Raw genomic sequence first — 18534 nt, forward strand, 5'->3', positions numbered from 1 at the left:
GTTACAGACGAAGAAAGTTTTGGTGTGAGTATCAATGTCTTTACGACCTGATCGTCGATCGTTGACAATGGCAGAATATTCGGGTTTCTTGTTCTAACACGTGTCTTCCTCTTGATCTTTTGAATAGTAAAAATGTTCAAGACTTCAGTGTTTCTAAGGAAAAGAATGACTTGGGATTTATAACGTTTGACCTTGAAGCAGATATCCTTTTTGCCTTTTAATTTTCTGTACATGTTGTGTGGTTGCATTGTGCTGTTGTGCTATTTCTCCCCCCCCCCCCGATCATTCCCCCGCCATCCTCACGAGATGAACTGGACCTATAACTTTACTTAAATGTTGGGTTACCATGGTTATATGGTTAAGAGCTGTTTGTTGCTTTGCTAGCGGACACAGATCTAAGGCTAGCAGACAGATTTGAGGCCTCGTGGTAAAATTTATAGTTCCAATCTCACCTATAAACCCTTAATTTAATGTTTATTCCTATTGGTGATTTTAACCCTTTCACTCCCAAGATCTCATTGGTAATTCTCCTTACTGTCTACCATACAATTTTTATGATGTTAGTTCAGAGAATTTGGTATTGGATCAACTAATAATCCCATAATTGATATCTATGTTTATTCTCATCATCTACCTGCTTGACACTGTGTTGATATTGAAAGGAGAAATTCTGTCTTGGTCATTGGCGGGAGTGAAAGGGTTAAGGGAATTTACTTCTACAATATCTGTAAATTTTCAAGCAAAAAGGGAACAAGAAAAACAATTATAACTAGAGGATATCATTTTATTGGACACCAACTTGTATTTCAGCTAAAACTGAAAGAAATGTATGAGAGATGAGCATCTTATTTCTTTGGAACTCACAGTATCATTGCTCAAACACTTAGAAGTGAGAATAAAGGAAATGATCATCACCTTAAGAAGACCTTAATTGTTTGATAGATAAATTCTCATTGTCAGTACGATAGGAAATATGGAGAGAATGTTCATCATATAAGGAGAAAACAAAGACTGATGCTAGAAAATTAAGGGTTAAATCTTATGAGTGATTTGATCAAATATTCCTTCAAGTGGCTGTCACTAGTTTTGATCAGTTTTTCAGCTTCCATGGGGTGTCTACTGACTTAAATTTAACCCATACTTCCTTTTTTTCTTCCTTATTAATCTATTTGAATGTATTTTTAGCAGCCATATGTTTGGGAAGTGCAGCATTCTTTACTTGATTATTATCCATCTAAAGGCATCAAGGGTGCGGGAATATTTGCATTCTTGTGTTATTACGTGTAGTTCATTCCATTTGAAGGGAGAGGGAATATTCGCCAAAAACCATGTTAATCACAGCCAAGAAAAACGATTTAACTATCAGATCAAAGCACAAATGGTAACATATAATTGTAAGGATTATTATCCGTGATCATGATTGAAATGTTGACCGAAAGAAACGTCTTGTCCGTGCTTTCACTATTTCACGTAGCTCCCCGTGACAGATCGATGACACACTTTTCGAGGAGGAAATCACACGCACGTAGTTCGACTTTCTTGCACGTAACAGAAGGCTGTGGACATTTTATCAGTTTTTCATAAATCGTGTATTCTTTGTTTAGCCCATGGGTAAGCATGAGATCATTCAGAGGATAAATTCGCGTAGTTAAGGGGCATTAGTTCGAGGTCAAAGGGTAGATGGACGCCATATTTACTATTTCGGTGGTGATGTGTAATCGCAGATTACACCGCTCAAAACAATTCGGATTAAAACGTCATGGTAAAGAAACTGATGGCAAAGGAGAGACGTAAAGCCTGAGTTGTTCCTTTATTGAAAGAAAAATTCGAATCAATCAGAATCTTGCCTGAAAATAAGAAGACCTCAGAAAGGCGATAAGTCATCTCGCGTCAAAACAAGATGCCATTAAGCCGTCGCATAGTTAACTATCCCACACACGCAATCTTACCTAGGAGAACATTAACCAGGGAAGCAAAATACAATGTCTGCGCATAAGTTAGCTATTTCCTTGGGCTTTGCGCATATACTTTTTGCGACCTAGTTATCAGTGGGCTCTTTCTTGTTGAGCCGTTAAACGTACATTTTCAGCGGTTTCAAATTGAAAATGTCAATCTGACATGCGCGAACTAAATTTCCACTGGCGGGCGTTTTGAAACAGCCGTGCCCCCAAGGGATCAATAATTACTTGCACTTAAGTTTAAGATGAATAGCTGCTTGAGGTAAAGAATTTGATAAAAGTATATTCTTATGTGCCACTGGAAATGCAATCACTATGATATATTTTTTTTATATGTTTCATCTTAGCACTAAAATATTTAGTGCCAAGATAGATTTACCAGACATACAATGGCAATATTGATAATTATGATCATAATTCAACTTTGCAAGATAAAATATATTCAGTCTTAAGTCTGCAGAAAAAAAATCAGTCTAGGAATTAATTATAATGAAAATCTAGCTGGATTTTTCAGATGAGTGAAAGAGAAATAAAAACACTTTTTCAAGTCAACAATGTTACTACTTACTTTTTGGTTTCATTTAACTCTTTTACTCTCTTGAGTGACCAAGACAGAATTTCTCCTTACAATATCAATACGATATCAAGCATAAAAGTGATAAAAATAAAAAAATATTAATTAGGGATTATTAGTTGATCCAATACCAAATTCTCCAAATTAACATCATAAGAACTGTATGGCAGACAGTAAGGAGAATTACTGATGAGATCTTGGGGAGTTAAAGGGTTAATATTCCAAGTGAGTAGAGATAGTTGTCCCTACAACCAATGTGAATTTGATTGTCAAACACAACAGGTGAAGAAAATACTTCACCAGGCAATGAATAAAAAGCTAAAAGAACTCCTGAATAAAAATCCAGAATATACAGGCTTCCAACACTTGACAAAGCAAACACTGCTAATTGAGTGTCATGCTCATCACAAGGCCTTGCGTTACACATTGTGTGACAAGACATATTTCCCTCAATCATGGCTACAAAAGGACTTGAATACACAGGTCCATCGGTTGTAAATCTCCACAAGAGCTCACCAGTTAGTGACAAGCAATACACAGATTTGTCATGTGAGCCAAAAAAAATACAGTGTGAGATCCTGGAACCATATCTTACATCATGGTACAAAGTTGGTGAACAGAACACTGAAGCTTGTGTCTCAAACTCCCAAAGCTTATTACCATGGAAGTCAAAACAATAAACAAACCCATTTACGCATGCGCAAACTACACCAATGGGTGTCAATAATGGTGATGCAAACACTGGCTTAGGACACTGCTGACTCCAAAGTATTGTATGTTCAGTAGCACCAATTGCAAGAAGACGGCCGCTTAGTGTAGCAATGAATACTAAATGAGGTTTCTTACTTATACATGGAGAACTGAAACAAGATCCTGCACCGCAGTGTGTTGCAGAAATGCACTGCCTATTTGTGACATCAAGGGCATACAAATAGTGATCATGTGACCCAACCCAGGCCACCCCAGTCTGGGGGTCAATGCAAGGAGAACTTTTCACTGCTGCTCCTGTTTGGAATGTCCAACTTGTTTCACCGGTGAAGCGGTTGAGTACATACACTTGGCCATCATAACAACCTAGAAAACAACAAATATTAGGTTCCATTTGATAAGATAAATAGCAAATCAGGCCATTGGAAATACCATCACAATCATTACAGAGGCCATGTCAGCTTTCTACATTCACCAGAAACTGTGAATTATTACTAATATTGTTTGAAAGACATGGTCTTTAATTTGTCTCAGTTCAAGCTGAAAGAAAGGAGGGGAGGGAAGGGTAGGGAAGAGTTTGAGTGAAGAAAAGATTTTGAATAAGCAAATCAGCAGTATTTTAGCCTCTTATTGACATTTTCTTTTAAAATGCATACTCATGCATTGAGAATCTTGATACCAGTAATGGAAAAAAACCACTCCAGAGAAAGTAAAAATAAGTTCTATACACAAACACTCAAAGTATGTATTCAGATCCTGTAATATAATCACAGCGTCTCTCTCATTTGCCTTATTTACTTATTTAAGAGTAACTCCTGCCATTTAATTAAAAAACAATATACAATACCTTACCCACTATTACATATCTACCACAGAGTGAAAGAGCTGCAGAAGATTCTATTCTGTCCCCCAGCCTACTCTCCCACAGGACTTTGCCATCACTCAGTCTGATGCACATGAACATGTGACTGTGAGAACCAATGAAAACTTCTCCTTCAGACCTCCCTGGTGCATGAACCACAAGAGGTGATGCATCAATACACTTGTACAGACAAGTTCGCCACTGACAAGAAACAGAAACTTTTCCTTTGGCATTGTTAAAATTTCCTGTATCTAGGTTGACATTCCTGGGAACTTTATGATCTTGGACAGAAGAGGAGAACTCCTTAGAGACCTTGGTCATTACTGGTGATGGTCCAGCCTCACAGGATATCATACCAGCCTGAACACTGATTTGACCGGCAGGAAATATTTGTGCCTTGCCTGCCACAAGCCTATCTATGCTTGGTGTTGAATGTTTACAGATGTTACAAATGGTAAACTGGTTTTGTCTTTGTACAGTACAAAAACAGGTTTTCACATCAGCTACACTGGATGGAGCATTTGTGCTAGAGTCTTCACTTTCTTCTACTCCCTGGATCTTTTTTGCTGCCTCATTATTATAAAGGGAGGCACCATCAGCTAGAGTTGAGAACTTTCTCTTCACTGGAAGAACAGGCACTTGCTCAGAAGGAACACTAATTACAAGAGTATTTGTAAGAGCATTTGCATCTTGATGTAGATGATGTGTCTCCTTGGAGTCCAGATCCTTTCCTTTATCAAAGATATTGAGTTTTCTCTCAAGGTAGCCACAAAGGGCACCAAAGGGTTTTGTTAAAATTATGTCCAATAACTCTGAAAGATCAACTTCTGTCTCCTTCTCTTCAGTTACAAATGTCTCAATTAGATCCACAAGCCTTACCGCATTAAGAGATGACCCACCACAAGCAATAAACATGTCATCTTCCTTAAAATCTCTTTGTTTGACATGAAACAAACCATCAGCCTGTCTTTCCTCACTGTCAGTAAAAATCTTCTATTCACCATTGGTTTCAGTGACTCCCAAGACTTCATTCAAGGCATATCTTAAAAACTCTCTCATAGACATGTCCACTAGCTTTGTTCTTTTCTGAGCCTCAACTAACAGGGAGCCTCTGTCAACCTTTCCATGAGCTGTCATTGGAAGGTGAGAAATCGTATGTACTGAATCAGGACAAGCATCAACCGGTAAGATGTTCAGTATGCTTCTTTTAAAAGATGACAGTTCATTGTGAACATGCGACAGAGATTTGTTTACTACAAATAGGCGAAGTTTATCAGGTTTTCTGTCGGCAGTTTTCTCTAAAACCAAGGAACATGTCATTTCTGGGAACTGCTCAGAAATCTGCCGTTCAATCCAATCCAGATTTATTCTCTTTCCCATTCGCTTGATCTGCCTGTCTTTGCGTCCTTGGTACCAAATGGTCTTGTCTTTTACATAAGCCCAGTCCCCTGTGGCACGCATTGTTCCCAGGTGGAGTTGGGTTTCATTGTCTAGGAGACACACTCTATTTACACCACCTGAAAAGAGAGAAAGAAAAAAATTAGATTCACTTGTTTTTCTCCCCTCAGTGAATTAGCATAGAATGACTGTGCGGAAAAATTATAAATCAGTATAACAAATTTGAAGCAGTGAGTGATATTTAGGGCACAAGCTGTTGTTTATCCCTAATATCCCACAGAAACCATACTATTTTAGTTCATTCTACAAATCAAAGAAAATGTAATTTTTACTTGTAAGTATTTCAAATTTGGCTGAAATACTACTGGTACTGGCCAATCACATTATTTTCAAGAAATCTCTCAGCTTGTACCATAATTAAAATAACTTACCAATGTATATTTGTCCCACTCCTTCCAAAACAATTTTCCCATTTGCATCTCGCACCTCAATGGTTGTGTCTGTCAGAGAAGTACCAAGAGGTACTTCACTAACCCAACTGGCTTTGTGGCTCTCCAGGCTTACATGTCCAGATGTTGAAATACCATGAAAATCAGCACTTGTATCCTCCAACTCACGATCAGTAATTTTATGACAAGATGCCCAACAGGAAACTTCTGTGATGCCATAAAGATTATAGATTGAGCTGTTACTCTCAGGAGACCTCCATTTTCGCCACCAAATGCAAGCACTCTAAGAGATAAATCTTTATCGAGAATCTTTGACTGAATCAGTTCTTGACCAATGTGGTACAACAGTGATGGAGTGGGCTGTTTGAGATATAGAAATAAAACTTAGTCTAGACGGAAAAGGACTTATGCAGTATCCCTTTGTCATACAGGTGATCACTGTGGTCATTTTGAGAATCCTTACAATGCTATTCTGAAAACTTTGAAGGAACAAATTGTAGTTTGTATGCAAAATTTTCCAAAATTAATTTTTGCTGAGGAAATCAACAGATAATTTTCTCACTAGGCAAACTTGTCAGAGTCAAGTATCTAGCTCAAGTGAAGGGGGAAGTAAATCCTTTGGGTGAGTGGGTGGGGCCAACCAGGGTATGGTTCTCAGGGTCTTGTATCTCATAGAATATCTCTAACCTGTAAAATAGTGACTCTTTCTTCATCAAAAAGAATGCTGCAAAGCTTAGACGGCACCATTTTAACATTGTCAGGCACAATTACAAGTCTGGCTCCAGCTGCAAATGCTGTGAACATCTGAACAATGAAAGGATCAAAGGTGTAGGGAGAGGTAAGGAACATCACATCATCAGATGTCACTTTGAAGATGTTCCTGTGGAATATGAAGAATAAGTATTGTTGTTAGTGCTAGATTAAACATATGTAAATATTGTGGTGTATGGATTCCAGAAGGTGATTCAGGAGCTAAGGGGTAACATGAGGAAAATTTGAAGCCTTAAAAATGTGAAACTTTGTACAAAAGTGTGTAGCTATAACCCACTCCTCAGCACTTGTCACAGTTTATTTGTATGAATACATATTTTGCAATAACATTCATGAAGCAGCTCTTTACTGTAATGCAGACCATGTTGCCAGGCAAAATACTTTACTTTTCCTGCCCCTCCCCCTTACATTTGAGGAGAAGCTCCTTGAAAGTGAGTTTGTACAATGCTGTGTTGCCCTTATTAGTTGATTGCACAATATCCACCTCTTAGAAGGCGATTGTAAGTTTCAAGTTCCTTTCTCTAACATCAGAGAAGAGTGTAATAAGAGAGGGGGGGAGGGGAATCACCCCTCATCCTCACTACTTCTAAATCTGCTACAGTGACTAAACATTATAGTAAACGTACCTCAAGTCAGTGATGTTTGGCACTATGCACATGTGTGGTACTCTGATGGCTTTTCCTTCACCTGTTGTACCAGATGTCTGCATGACATATGCGATGCCCTGATCCTCACTATTCTCTTTCCCCTCCCTTAATTCATCTTGCCATCTTAAGAGTATAAAACCACTGTTAACAAGGACTTGATCACAGACAAATTCTACTTTGCTGCCATTGGGTAGAAATGGTTTCCATTGCAGTAAACATTTTTCATATGATTCGAGTAGCTCTTCTTCTAATAAAACAAGATGGATGCTCAGTTTCAATGGAAACTTGCGGATCATGTCTGAAGGCCAGTTCAAATCAATTGGTGCAAAGCAATTTCTAGACTTCAACACTCCAAGAATGCAAGACACTAAACTAATTGACTGTTTGGAATATATCGCTATGGTTTCCTGTCTTTTGCACAATGTCTCCAAAATGTCTTCAACTTTGGACGCTTGAACAACCAGTTCGTTGTACGTGATGTGTTCTCGCATTGATCCAGAGTTATAGGTGACGGCGACATAACTCCCAAAAGAACGGGAAGTCGCATCGAACAGAGCGTCGAGAGTCGCCATTAAGCTGACTAAATTACATCATCTCAAGCAGAAGTCCTTGAAATACTTGCCAAATACAAATAAAAATTGATTAGAAACTTTTCTTGCGTAATTTCAATATTTTAAACAATTTTCTCGGTGCTATAAATGCGAAGAAATCCAGTAAGTTCATCCGCCATGTTAAAGCCCGCACTGACTGACCAGCTGTCATCAAAAAACTGTAGACTCGTGGGCATTTCATTGACTCGAACGCCACTGTCCAATGAAAAGTTTACAACTCCGAATTTAACAAAAAATTCGGCTCAGAAACAAAATGAACACATTTCTTTCTCGTTTAAACACTATATTTGCGTTTACTTTAAAAGTACTCGCCGCCCTGACATTCCTATGTTTCCTATCGACGCTTTTTAAAGCTCATCAAGCCCCTCTTCAGTTACAGACGAAGAAAGTTTTGGTGTGAGTATCAATGTCTTTACGACCTGATCGTCGATCGTTGACAATGGCAGAATATTCGGGTTTCTTGTTCTAACACGTGTCTTCCTCTTGATCTTTTGAATGGTAAAAATGTTCAAGACTTCAGTGTTTCTAAGGAAAAGAATGACTTGGGATTTATAACGTTTGACCTTGAAGCAGATATCCTTTTTGCCTTTTAATTTTCTGTACATGTTGTGTGGTTGCATTGTGCTGTTGTGCTATTTCTCCCCCGCCTCCCCCTCCCCCCCTTCGATCATTCCCCCATCATTCCCCACAAGATTAAATGGACCTATAATTTTACTTACATGTTGGGTTACCATGGTTATATGGTTAAGAGCTGTTTGTTGCTTTGCAAGCAGACACAGATATAAGGCTAGCAGACAGATTTGAGGCCCCATGGTAAAATTTTTGGTTCCAATCTCACCTATAGACCCTTAATTTAATGTTTTTATTCCTATTGATGATTTTAACCCTTTCACTCCCAAGATCTCATTGGTAATTCTCCTTACTGTCTACCATACAATTTTTATGATGTTAGTTTAGAGAATTTGGTATTGGCTCAACTAATAATCCCATAATTGATATTTTTCTTTATTTTCATCATCTACCTGCTTGATATTGTGTCGATGTTGGAAGGAGAAATTCTGTTTTGGTCATTTGTGGGAGTGAAAGGGTTAAGGGAATTTACTTCTACAATATCTGTAAATTTTCAAACAAAAAGGGAACAAGAAGAACAATTGCAACTAGAGGACATTATTTTATTGAACACCAACTTGTTTTACAGCTAAAACTGAAAGAAATGTATGAGAGATGAGCATCTTATTTGTTTGGAACTCACGGTATCATTGCTCAAACACTTAGAAGTGAGAATATAGGCAGTGATCATCACCTTAAGAAGCCCTTAATTGTTTAATAGATAAATTCTTATTGTCATTACTATAGGAAATATAGAGAGAATGTTCAATATATAAGGAGAAAACATCGACTGATGCTAGAAAATTAAGGGTTAAATCTTATGAGTGATTTGATCAAATATTCCTTCAAGTGGCTGTCACTAGTTTTGATCAGTTTTTCAGCTTCCATGGGGTGTCTACTGACTTAAATTTAACCCATACTTCCTTTTTTTCTTCCTTATTAATCTATTTGAATGTATTTTTAGCAGCCATATGTTTGGGAAGTGCAGCATTCTTTACTTGATTATTATCCATCTAAAGGCATCAAGGGTGCGGGAATATTTGCATTCTTGTGTTATTACGTGTAGTTCATTCCATTTGAAGGGAGAGGGAATATTCGCCAAAAACCATGTTAATCACAGCCAAGAAAAACGATTTAACTATCAGATCAAAGCACAAATGGTAACATATAATTGTAAGGATTATTATCCGTGATCATGATTGAAATGTTGACCGAAAGAAACGTCTTGTCTGTGCTTTCACTATTTCACGTAGCTCCCCGTGACAGATCGATGACACACTTTTCGAGGAGGAAATCACACGCACGTAGTTCGACTTTCTTGCACGTAACAGAAGGCTGTGGACATTTTATCAGTTTTTCATAAATCGTGTATTCTTTGTTTAGCCCATGGGTAAGCATGAGATCATTCAGAGGATAAATTCGCGTAGTTAAGGGGCATTAGTTCGAGGTCAAAGGGTAGATGGACGCCATATTTACTATTTCGGTGGTGATGTGTAATCGCAGATTACACCGCTCAAAACAATTCGGATTAAAACGTCATGGTAAAGAAACTGATGGCAAAGGAGAGACGTAAAGCCTGAGTTGTTCCTTTATTGAAAGAAAAATTCGAATCAATCAGAATCTTGCCTGAAAATAAGAAGACCTCAGAAAGGCGATAAGTCATCTCGCGTCAAAACAAGATGCCATTAAGCCGTCGCATAGTTAACTATCCCGCACACGCAATCTTACCTAGGAGAACATTAACCAGGGAAGCAAAATACAATGTCTGCGCATAAGTTAGCTATTTCCTTGGGCTTTGCGCATATACTTTTTGCGACCTAGTTATCAGTGGGCTCTTTCTTGTTGAGCCGTTAAACGTACATTTTCAGCGGTTTCAAATTGAAAATGTCAATCTGACATGCGTGAACTAAATTTCCACTGGCGGGCGTTTTGAAACAGCCGTGCCCCCAAGGGATCAATAATGACTTGCACTTAAGTTTAAGATGAATAGCTGCTTGAGGTAAAGAATTTGATAAAAGTATATTCTTATGTGCCACTGGAAATGCAATCACTATGATATATTTTTTTTATATGTTTCATCTTAGCACTAAAATATTTAGTGCCAAGATAGATTTACCAGACATACAATGGCAATATTGATAATTCTGATCATAATTCAACTTTGCAAGATAAAATATATTCAGTCTTAAGTCTGCAGAAAAAAAATCAGTCTAGGAATTAATTGTAATGAAAATCTAGCTGGATTTTTCAGATGAGTGAAAGAGAAATAAAAACACTTTTTCAAGTCAACAATGTTACTACTTACTTTTTGGTTTCATTTAACTCTTTAACTCTCTTGAGTGACCAAGACAGAATTTCTCCTTACAATATCAATACAATATCAAGCATAAAAGTGATAAAAATAAAAAAATATTAATTAGGGATTATTAGTTGATCCAATACCAAATTCTCCAAATTAACATCATAAGAACTGTATGGCAGACAGTAAGGAGAATTACTGATGAGATCTTGGGGAGTTAAAGGGTTAATACTCCAAGTGAGTAGAGATAGTTGTCCCTACAACCAATGAGAATTTGATTGTCAAACACAACAGGTGAAGAAAATACTTCACCAGGCAATGAATAAAAAGCTAAAAGAACTCCTGAATAAAAATCCAGAATATACAGGCTTCCAACACTTAACAAAGCAAACACTGCTAATTGAGTGTCATGCTCATCGCAAGGCTTTGCGTTACACATTGTGTGACAAGACATATTTCCCTCAATCATGGCTACAAAAGGACTTGAATACACAGGCCCATCAGTTGAAAATCTCCACAAGTGCTCACCATTTAGTGACAAGCAATACACAGATTTGTCATGTGAGCCAAAAAAAATACAGTGTGAGATCCTGGAACCATATCTTACATCATGGTACAAAGTCGGTGAACAGAACACTGGAGCTTGTGTCTCAAACTCCCATAGCTTATTACCCTGAAAGTCAAAACAATAAACAAACCCATTCACGCATGCGCAAACTATACCAATGGGTGTCAACAACGGTGATGCAAACACTGGCTTAGGACACTGCTTACTCCAAAGTATTGTATGTTCAGTAGCACCAATTGCAAGAAGATGGCCGCTTAGTGTAGCAATGAATACTAAATGAGGTTTCTTACTTATGCATGGAGAACTGAAACAAGATCCTATACCGCAGTGTGTTGCAGATATGCACTGCCTATTTGTGACATCAAGGGCATACAAATAGTGATCATGTGACCCAACCCAGGCCACCCCAGTCTGGGGGTCAATGCAAGGAGAACTTTTCACTGCTGCTCCTGTTTGGAATGTCCAACTTGTTTCACCGGTGAAGCGGTTGAGTACATACACTTGGCCATCATAACAACCTAAAAAACAACAAATATTAGGTTCCATTTGATAAGATAAATAGCAAATCAGGCCATTGGAAATACCATCACAATCATTACAGAGGCCACGTCAGCTTTCTAAATTCACCAGAAACTGTGAATTATTACTAATATTGTTTGCAAGACATGGTCTTTAATTTGTCTCAGTTCAAGTTGAAAGAAAGGAGGGGAGGGAAGGGTAGGGAAGAGTTTGAGTGAAGAAAAGATTTTGAATAAGCAAATCAGCAGTATTTTAGCCTCTTATTGACATTTTCTTTTAAAATGCATACTCATGCATTGAGAATCTTGATATCAGTAATGGAAAAAACTGCTCCAGAGAAAGTGAAACAAGTTCTATATACAAACACGCAAAGTATGTATTCAGATCCTGTAACATAATCACAGCATCTCCCTCCTTTGCCTTATTTACTCACGAGTAACTCCTGCTATTTAATTTAAAAACAATATACAATACCTTACCCACTATTACATATCTACCACAGACTGAGAGAGCTGCAGAAGATTCTATTCTGTCCCCCAGCCTACTCTCCCACAGGACTTTGCCATCACTCAGTCTGATGCACATGAACGTGTAACTATGGGAACCTATGAAAGCTTCTCCTTCACACCTCCCTGGTGCACAAACCACAAGAGGTGATGCATCAATACATTTGTACAGACAAGTTCCCCACTTACAAGAAACAGAAACTTTTCCTTGGGCATTGTTAAAATTTTCTGTATCTTGGTTGACACTCCTGGAAACTTTATGATCTTGAAAAGAAGAGAAGAACTCCTTAGAGACCTTGGTCATTATTGGTGATGGTGCAGCCTCACATGATATCGCACCAGCCTGAACACTGGTTTGACTGGCAGAAAATGTTTGTGCCTTGCCTGCCACAAGCCTATCTATGCTTGGTGTTGAATGTTTACAGATGTTACAAATGGTAAACTGGTTTTGTCTTTGTACTGTACAAAAACAGGTTTTCACATCAGCTACACTGGATGGAGCATTTGTGCTAGAGTCTTCACTTTCGTCTACTCCCTGGATCTTTTTTGCTGCCTCACTATTGTGAAAGGAGGCACTATCTGTCAGGGACCGCACAGAGGGAGGGGCTGGGGGGGGCTTAAGCCCCCCCCCCCACTCTTTTGCAAAAATAAAAACAAATTAAGCAAAAAATGATTTAACAGAAATAACGGAGCCAAAAATATCCCCCCCCCACTTGCTCAAAAACTTGCTGCACGGTCACTGTCAGTTAGAGTTTAGAGTTTTCTTTTCACTGGAAGAACAGGCATTTGCTCAGAAGGAACACCGTTTACAAGAGTAGGAGATAGTTCATTTGCGTCTTGATGTAGATGATGTGTCTCCTTGGAGTCCAGATCCTTTTTTTCAATGAAGAGCACCAAAGTGTTTCGTTACAATTATGTCCAATAACTCTGAAAGATCAACTTCTGTCTCCTTCTCGTGTTCGCGTGCTTTCTCGAATTCTACTCTTTGCTTTAGTAGTTGCCGCTAAAACTTCCGATGTTCTTCTCGTGTTCCTCTATCGCCTCGCACACTTTCTCTCCGAGGTCTATGGTTTTTATCGCGTCTTGAATTCTTCTTGTTGTGTTATCGGCTCTCTCAAGATTCTCTTTAATTACTTTACCTCATAGCGCGATTTCTTCTTCGCTCTCGCTTTTGCCGATTTTAGAGGGTGGCTATGGATTTTTGAGTGACACGTGATGGCCCCAAAATTTGTGGGGTGATGCGTGATTGAACCCAAATTATCCGCGTGATGCGGGACCGGACATCACAACGTAATGCGTGATGTGCTATTTTATAAGCGCATGACGCGTAATTTACAAGACTTACTTTGATGTCATTGATCTCTCGAGATCTTCGTGGTCCAAACAATCGTAACACCATGGGTATTAGTTAATATAGTTGACATATGCTCAAGGACTATGACCTTCAGTGTTATTTTTGTCGACCGCCTGGTAGTGGTAGTGCGTCAGATCGTATCCATAAAGACCAGAAAGGATCAAAATACATGGAATGAAAGATCTGAAAGAATGTCGAACCAAACAGCTGAAACGGTAAAAGATGTTAGAGTGTTGGTGTCATTTTATGCCGCCCGAGGAGATGGTAATGTGAGCAATGAGCCAGTACACAAGGAAAAATTTTGCGTACCAGGTAGTGATCTTCAACTCGAGTAGCTTTATTTTGTTGTCCAATTCTGTCATCTTCTTTTTCATAATACAACTGCTTGGGTTCTTTGCCCTTGCTCAAGCGCTCTCGCTGGTTAAAACCTGTCCCGTCGAAGGTGTCACTTTGTGTCGTAAACTGATTTCATTAGAACAACAAAAACCTCTCTCGCTTACACAATTATTCTGAATGAAGACCAGTTCGCTTTTATCTTTTCTCTCGATTGATTTCTTTTCGTGTAATATAAACCCATTTTTGCCATAGTGCTTAATGAAAATCGCATTTAGGTGACACGCCTTTAAAAATGTCAATCTTAATAACACGTTCTCTTGCTTCGTAACGACATTTCACAAAATCACGACAGAAATATGAGCTACATGTTTATACATTTCAGGAACTAATGAGAGATTATTATTATTCAATTTTGTCGAGAAAAGCCTTGCTGAGAGCAGTTAAAGGATAATTTCTTTTCCCTAAAGAACCAGAATTTGTTATTGAACCATAAATTCAACGACTAGCCATTACTAAGCGAGCAGTTTTTTTTAACTATATCATTACACACAATTAGGGAATGGTTAAAAACTTCAAACTGCTTTAATTAAATTGACATGCATGTGTTATCATATAAAGGAGTAATTTGTACTTGGAATCTAAATTATAAATATCACGAAAATTCACCATGCTTTGTTTGACATATTTTTTGTGAAAAAATTGGGGTAACTTTCTTAAGAAATTGTGGTGCTGCGTCAGTGGGAGAGTTTAACAGGGTAATTTAGTATTATCCATTGAGTTGATAACGTAAATTGGCCACCGTAAAGAGTTTAAAAGCTGACGTTTCGAGCGTTAGCACTTAGTCAGAGCAATTGAAGAAGGGCTAACGCTCGAAAAGTCAGCTTTTAAACTCTTTACGGTGGCCAATTTACGTCATCAACTCAGTTGGTAATACTAAATTACCCTGTTATATTCTTTGTGGGTTTCTTACCCTTTCAAGCAAGGCGAAAGCCGGTTTGGAAAAAAAAGTTTTGAAGTTGATTATTGTAAAGCCTGTGAGTTGACAGATTTGTAGTTATTTGTTAAAAAAAAAATACAAGTGAGCCGATATTATAACACTATCGGATGGAATGGCTTGAGTCCTTTCTGGCCATAAGTGCTCCAACTAATCATATGTTTCACAGTTAATTCTTGTTACCGAACTTGTTTCTTTTTTCTCCTTTGTCCTTGACCTAACTCTCCTTCAAACATTTTTTACTCGAAAAAGTTGAGTATCTCTATTTCAAGAGTGAAAATCTTAGACTGGAAGAGAAGAGGATAATAATAACTATCAGAAAACCTAAGGGGGCACAATCTCCCTTTCATATTTACAGTCTGGCCCAAACCTATCGCAGTCCTTTATTGCTCTCAGGGAAATCAACAAGGCACACTTACTCATTATGGGTAATGTGAAATACGGACTAAAAATGAACTCCCAATTGATAGGAACTGGGCTGCTTTTTGAGCAGTTTTCGATTGATGAACCCCCTATTAGGGTGATTCGTTACCCATAAATGATGCCAACTTGCTTTAAAGGATGGCTTTTCACTGGTTGTTCAGAGAGAGGTGAAAATATTTGGCCTTTTCCAATTGCAATATATTGACTTAGATCCTTGAAGCGATGAGGAAGAGGATGTTATACTCTCATTTCTCAAGTGTATTTATGCGGGTATTACTGCGAGGCCTAAGGGGATAAGCCGTTTATTGTATTTTATTGCCTGTAAGATATGACGGAATGCAGGGAAATGTTCTTGATCAAAGCCATATAACTCAATAAATAGTAAATTTTGAAATTATTATTTCCTTCCCGAAGAATGTTCCAATCCTTAAAAGGAGCAAAATTAGTCCTCTTCTGAGATTTAAGTCATCTGAGATGTTAGTGTCTGCAAATTATAATAATTAATCATTATTCTATAAAATGAAAGCCTTTCAAAATTTATGAGAAACACAGTACATCGTGCTGTATCCTTGTAGGGTGCAAAAATAAAAGTTTAATTCAAATAGCGCAACATCTTACTTTTTTTCATTTCTTGATATACTGTAATTCTTTTTGTCTCGCACACATAATAAAAGATGCGAAAACTGCTCAAAAAGGTGTTCATTTCGCGGGTCAAACTAAAAGCCAAAGTCCATTTTGCACGCATTGCTTGCCCGCTGAGTCAAACTGTTGCAAAGCCTCAGGGATTGATGGGATACAATAGACAAGTTTGTTGACTTTGACTTGGTTTGTGCCAAATTCCTTTTCTTTTGGATGCGGATGTAATATGGCTAACCGTGATGCAAAATTTGAAATGGTAAGTACAGACTCTTAAAAATGGTTGATAAAAGTTCTTTCATCAAGAGCTAATTATAAACTGATGTTTTCGATCAACATTCTTCCGAAACCGGAAGAGTTAATTCTATTTACAAAGTACTTTGAAAGACGGTGATACGTTGCCACAAAAAAAAAATTTTGAATTTTGATGTCACAAACAAAACGCAGCATTCGCGTAAGGTTTATTCACTTAATCAGTTGACGGGAATTTGTTGGATGACGACTCGTTTACTTAATTAAAAACAGCCAACCTCTCATCTTAAGGGGTGGCGCAAATTATTTCTGACCGAAGTCCTTCGTGGGAAATGTACATTTACTCAGTCAGGACTTATTTTCAATCGTCATTTTATCTCTGTTACAATCGAATCCTACTTTGGCTCGTTCATCATTGCATTTGTCCTCAAATTTCCGATAAAATCGATGATTCCACTCTCCTAATCAAGTTGTATGTTCATCCAAATAAACTACTTGAGTTATTAAAGCCGAAAAATTCAAAGCGAAGTCAAAACTATAACTTTCTCTTGAATGGACATTCATCATGTATTGTTTCGTTACTACGAGTCTTTTTAAGCAGAAACTGAATATTTGAAATACATTAACTCAGGTATGAGAATGCAATTAGCTGTCATAACAGTAGCGAGTCAAGAGTACTTTAGAATTGAAAATTCCCTTGAAGAAAGTGTGTATGAGATGTACACAGATGACCTTAAAATAGACCATTTGGAATACCCGATAACTGTTTTCCTTTAGCATACGTGATATTTTGAGAAACTCAACCGAGATTTTTGCCTTCGGCAGCGTAATCTTGATTTGTGAGGGAGAGGCAAGGGAAAGTGGTGATTCTTGATTCATCACCCTACAATAGAGAATTTGCCAAAATTTTAGTGAACTTTGAAGACACTAATAAAATACAGTGTTTGGTTTAATTTGATAACGTTATCATAACACAGCGTTCGTTATTTGACGGCTCATTGACCTCGTAAATTTTAATCTCTCATTCAAGCAGCACGGATTATTCATGTCTGGTCATGTCTGAATTCCCATCGTGGGAACGAAATAGATTTTTCCTAAAGGACTGGTATTGTAATCGTCACTTTATCGTTCGTATTACTCGATATTCAATTGGGTTTGTTTCCTATCACATTTCTTACAATATTTGCGATCAGCGGTGGTAAACATCCTAAGGGAACTATTCAGTACAGTTATCAAAGCATAACAACTATTTGAACTATTTTAGAAAAAAAACATACGTTTTTCCTGAAATATAAACTAATACATCTGTCGGCCGCTTCGATGACGAAGATTACATGTAACTGTTCTTGTTACAAGTTTCCGAACTGAAAAATCTGAAAAATACTTACATATGTATATCAGACATTGATAATAATAAATCCAGTTTTGATTTCATTAAATGGAAACAAAGCGACAAGTTAAGAATACTTTCATATTGTTGCTACCGCTGATAAAAGGGATCCTTCAGATTTGTTAGGGTGACCAAAGAGGAATTACAAGGAATAAGCTTTTTATAACATTATATTGTATTATTAAGTTAGAGCCGAAAGAACAAGTTTTGTCAATCGGATGGTAAACTTCACTAAAAATTTACGTACATTTTAAGATCAAATAAACAGAGAATACAAAGGTCGAAGAAAACGTGGAATAACTGATAGGAAAGTTATGACATGCAGCGGGAAACGGAGAGTAAACACGGGAATGACTGGGTTGGATTAAAAAACAAAAATGGAATAGAATAAGGAGAGAAATAAAAAAAGAGAAATGGGTTTCCAGAGCTTTAATACATGAGTGCAACTTGAAACTACCTCATTCACAGTAAGATCATCATTTATTTTCCGTTCCATTTTGCACATCCACGAGTTTGGTATCACTCGTTAGATTTACGATAAACACTTACAGATAGAAGGAAATAAAGAATTAAAAAGAAAAAGAAGGACAAAGATAAAAGAACAGATCCTGTTAATTTTATGTTTGGTCTACTCTCTGAGAATAATAGGTTGATTAATTCATCATCTATT

At 37.6% G+C, this 18534-nt stretch overlaps 1 protein-coding gene and 1 pseudogene across 1 annotated transcript; both read right to left on the reverse strand.

Moving 5' to 3' along the window:
- Nucleotides 1-1359: 1359 nt before the first annotated feature.
- LOC136278138 (beta-alanine-activating enzyme-like) lies at nt 1360-8085 on the reverse strand (annotated as a pseudogene).
- A 2889-nt stretch (nt 8086-10974) lies between these two features.
- LOC131800040 (beta-alanine-activating enzyme-like) lies at nt 10975-13623 on the reverse strand. The gene is made up of 3 exons (XM_066161732.1): nt 13619-13623; nt 12453-13036; nt 10975-11972 (listed from the first exon to the last, which is right to left on the reverse strand). The coding sequence occupies exons 1-3, from the start codon at nt 13621-13623 to the stop codon at nt 11104-11106; spliced, it is 1458 nt and encodes a 485-aa protein (XP_066017829.1). The 3' UTR covers nt 10975-11103.
- Nucleotides 13624-18534: the final 4911 nt, after the last annotated feature.

Source organism: Pocillopora verrucosa, chromosome 14 (genome assembly GCF_036669915.1).
Source record: "Pocillopora verrucosa isolate sample1 chromosome 14, ASM3666991v2, whole genome shotgun sequence".
In the NCBI taxonomy this organism is placed as follows: Eukaryota; Metazoa; Cnidaria; class Anthozoa; order Scleractinia; family Pocilloporidae; genus Pocillopora; species Pocillopora verrucosa.

Excerpts from the sequence above, each read along its gene's own strand:
- LOC131800040 (XM_066161732.1), bottom strand. Across the intron at positions 11,973-12,452 it reads TGGTAGATATGTAATAGTGG|GTTGTTATGATGGCCAAGTG; the intron begins GTAAGGTATTGT and ends GTTGTTTTTTAG.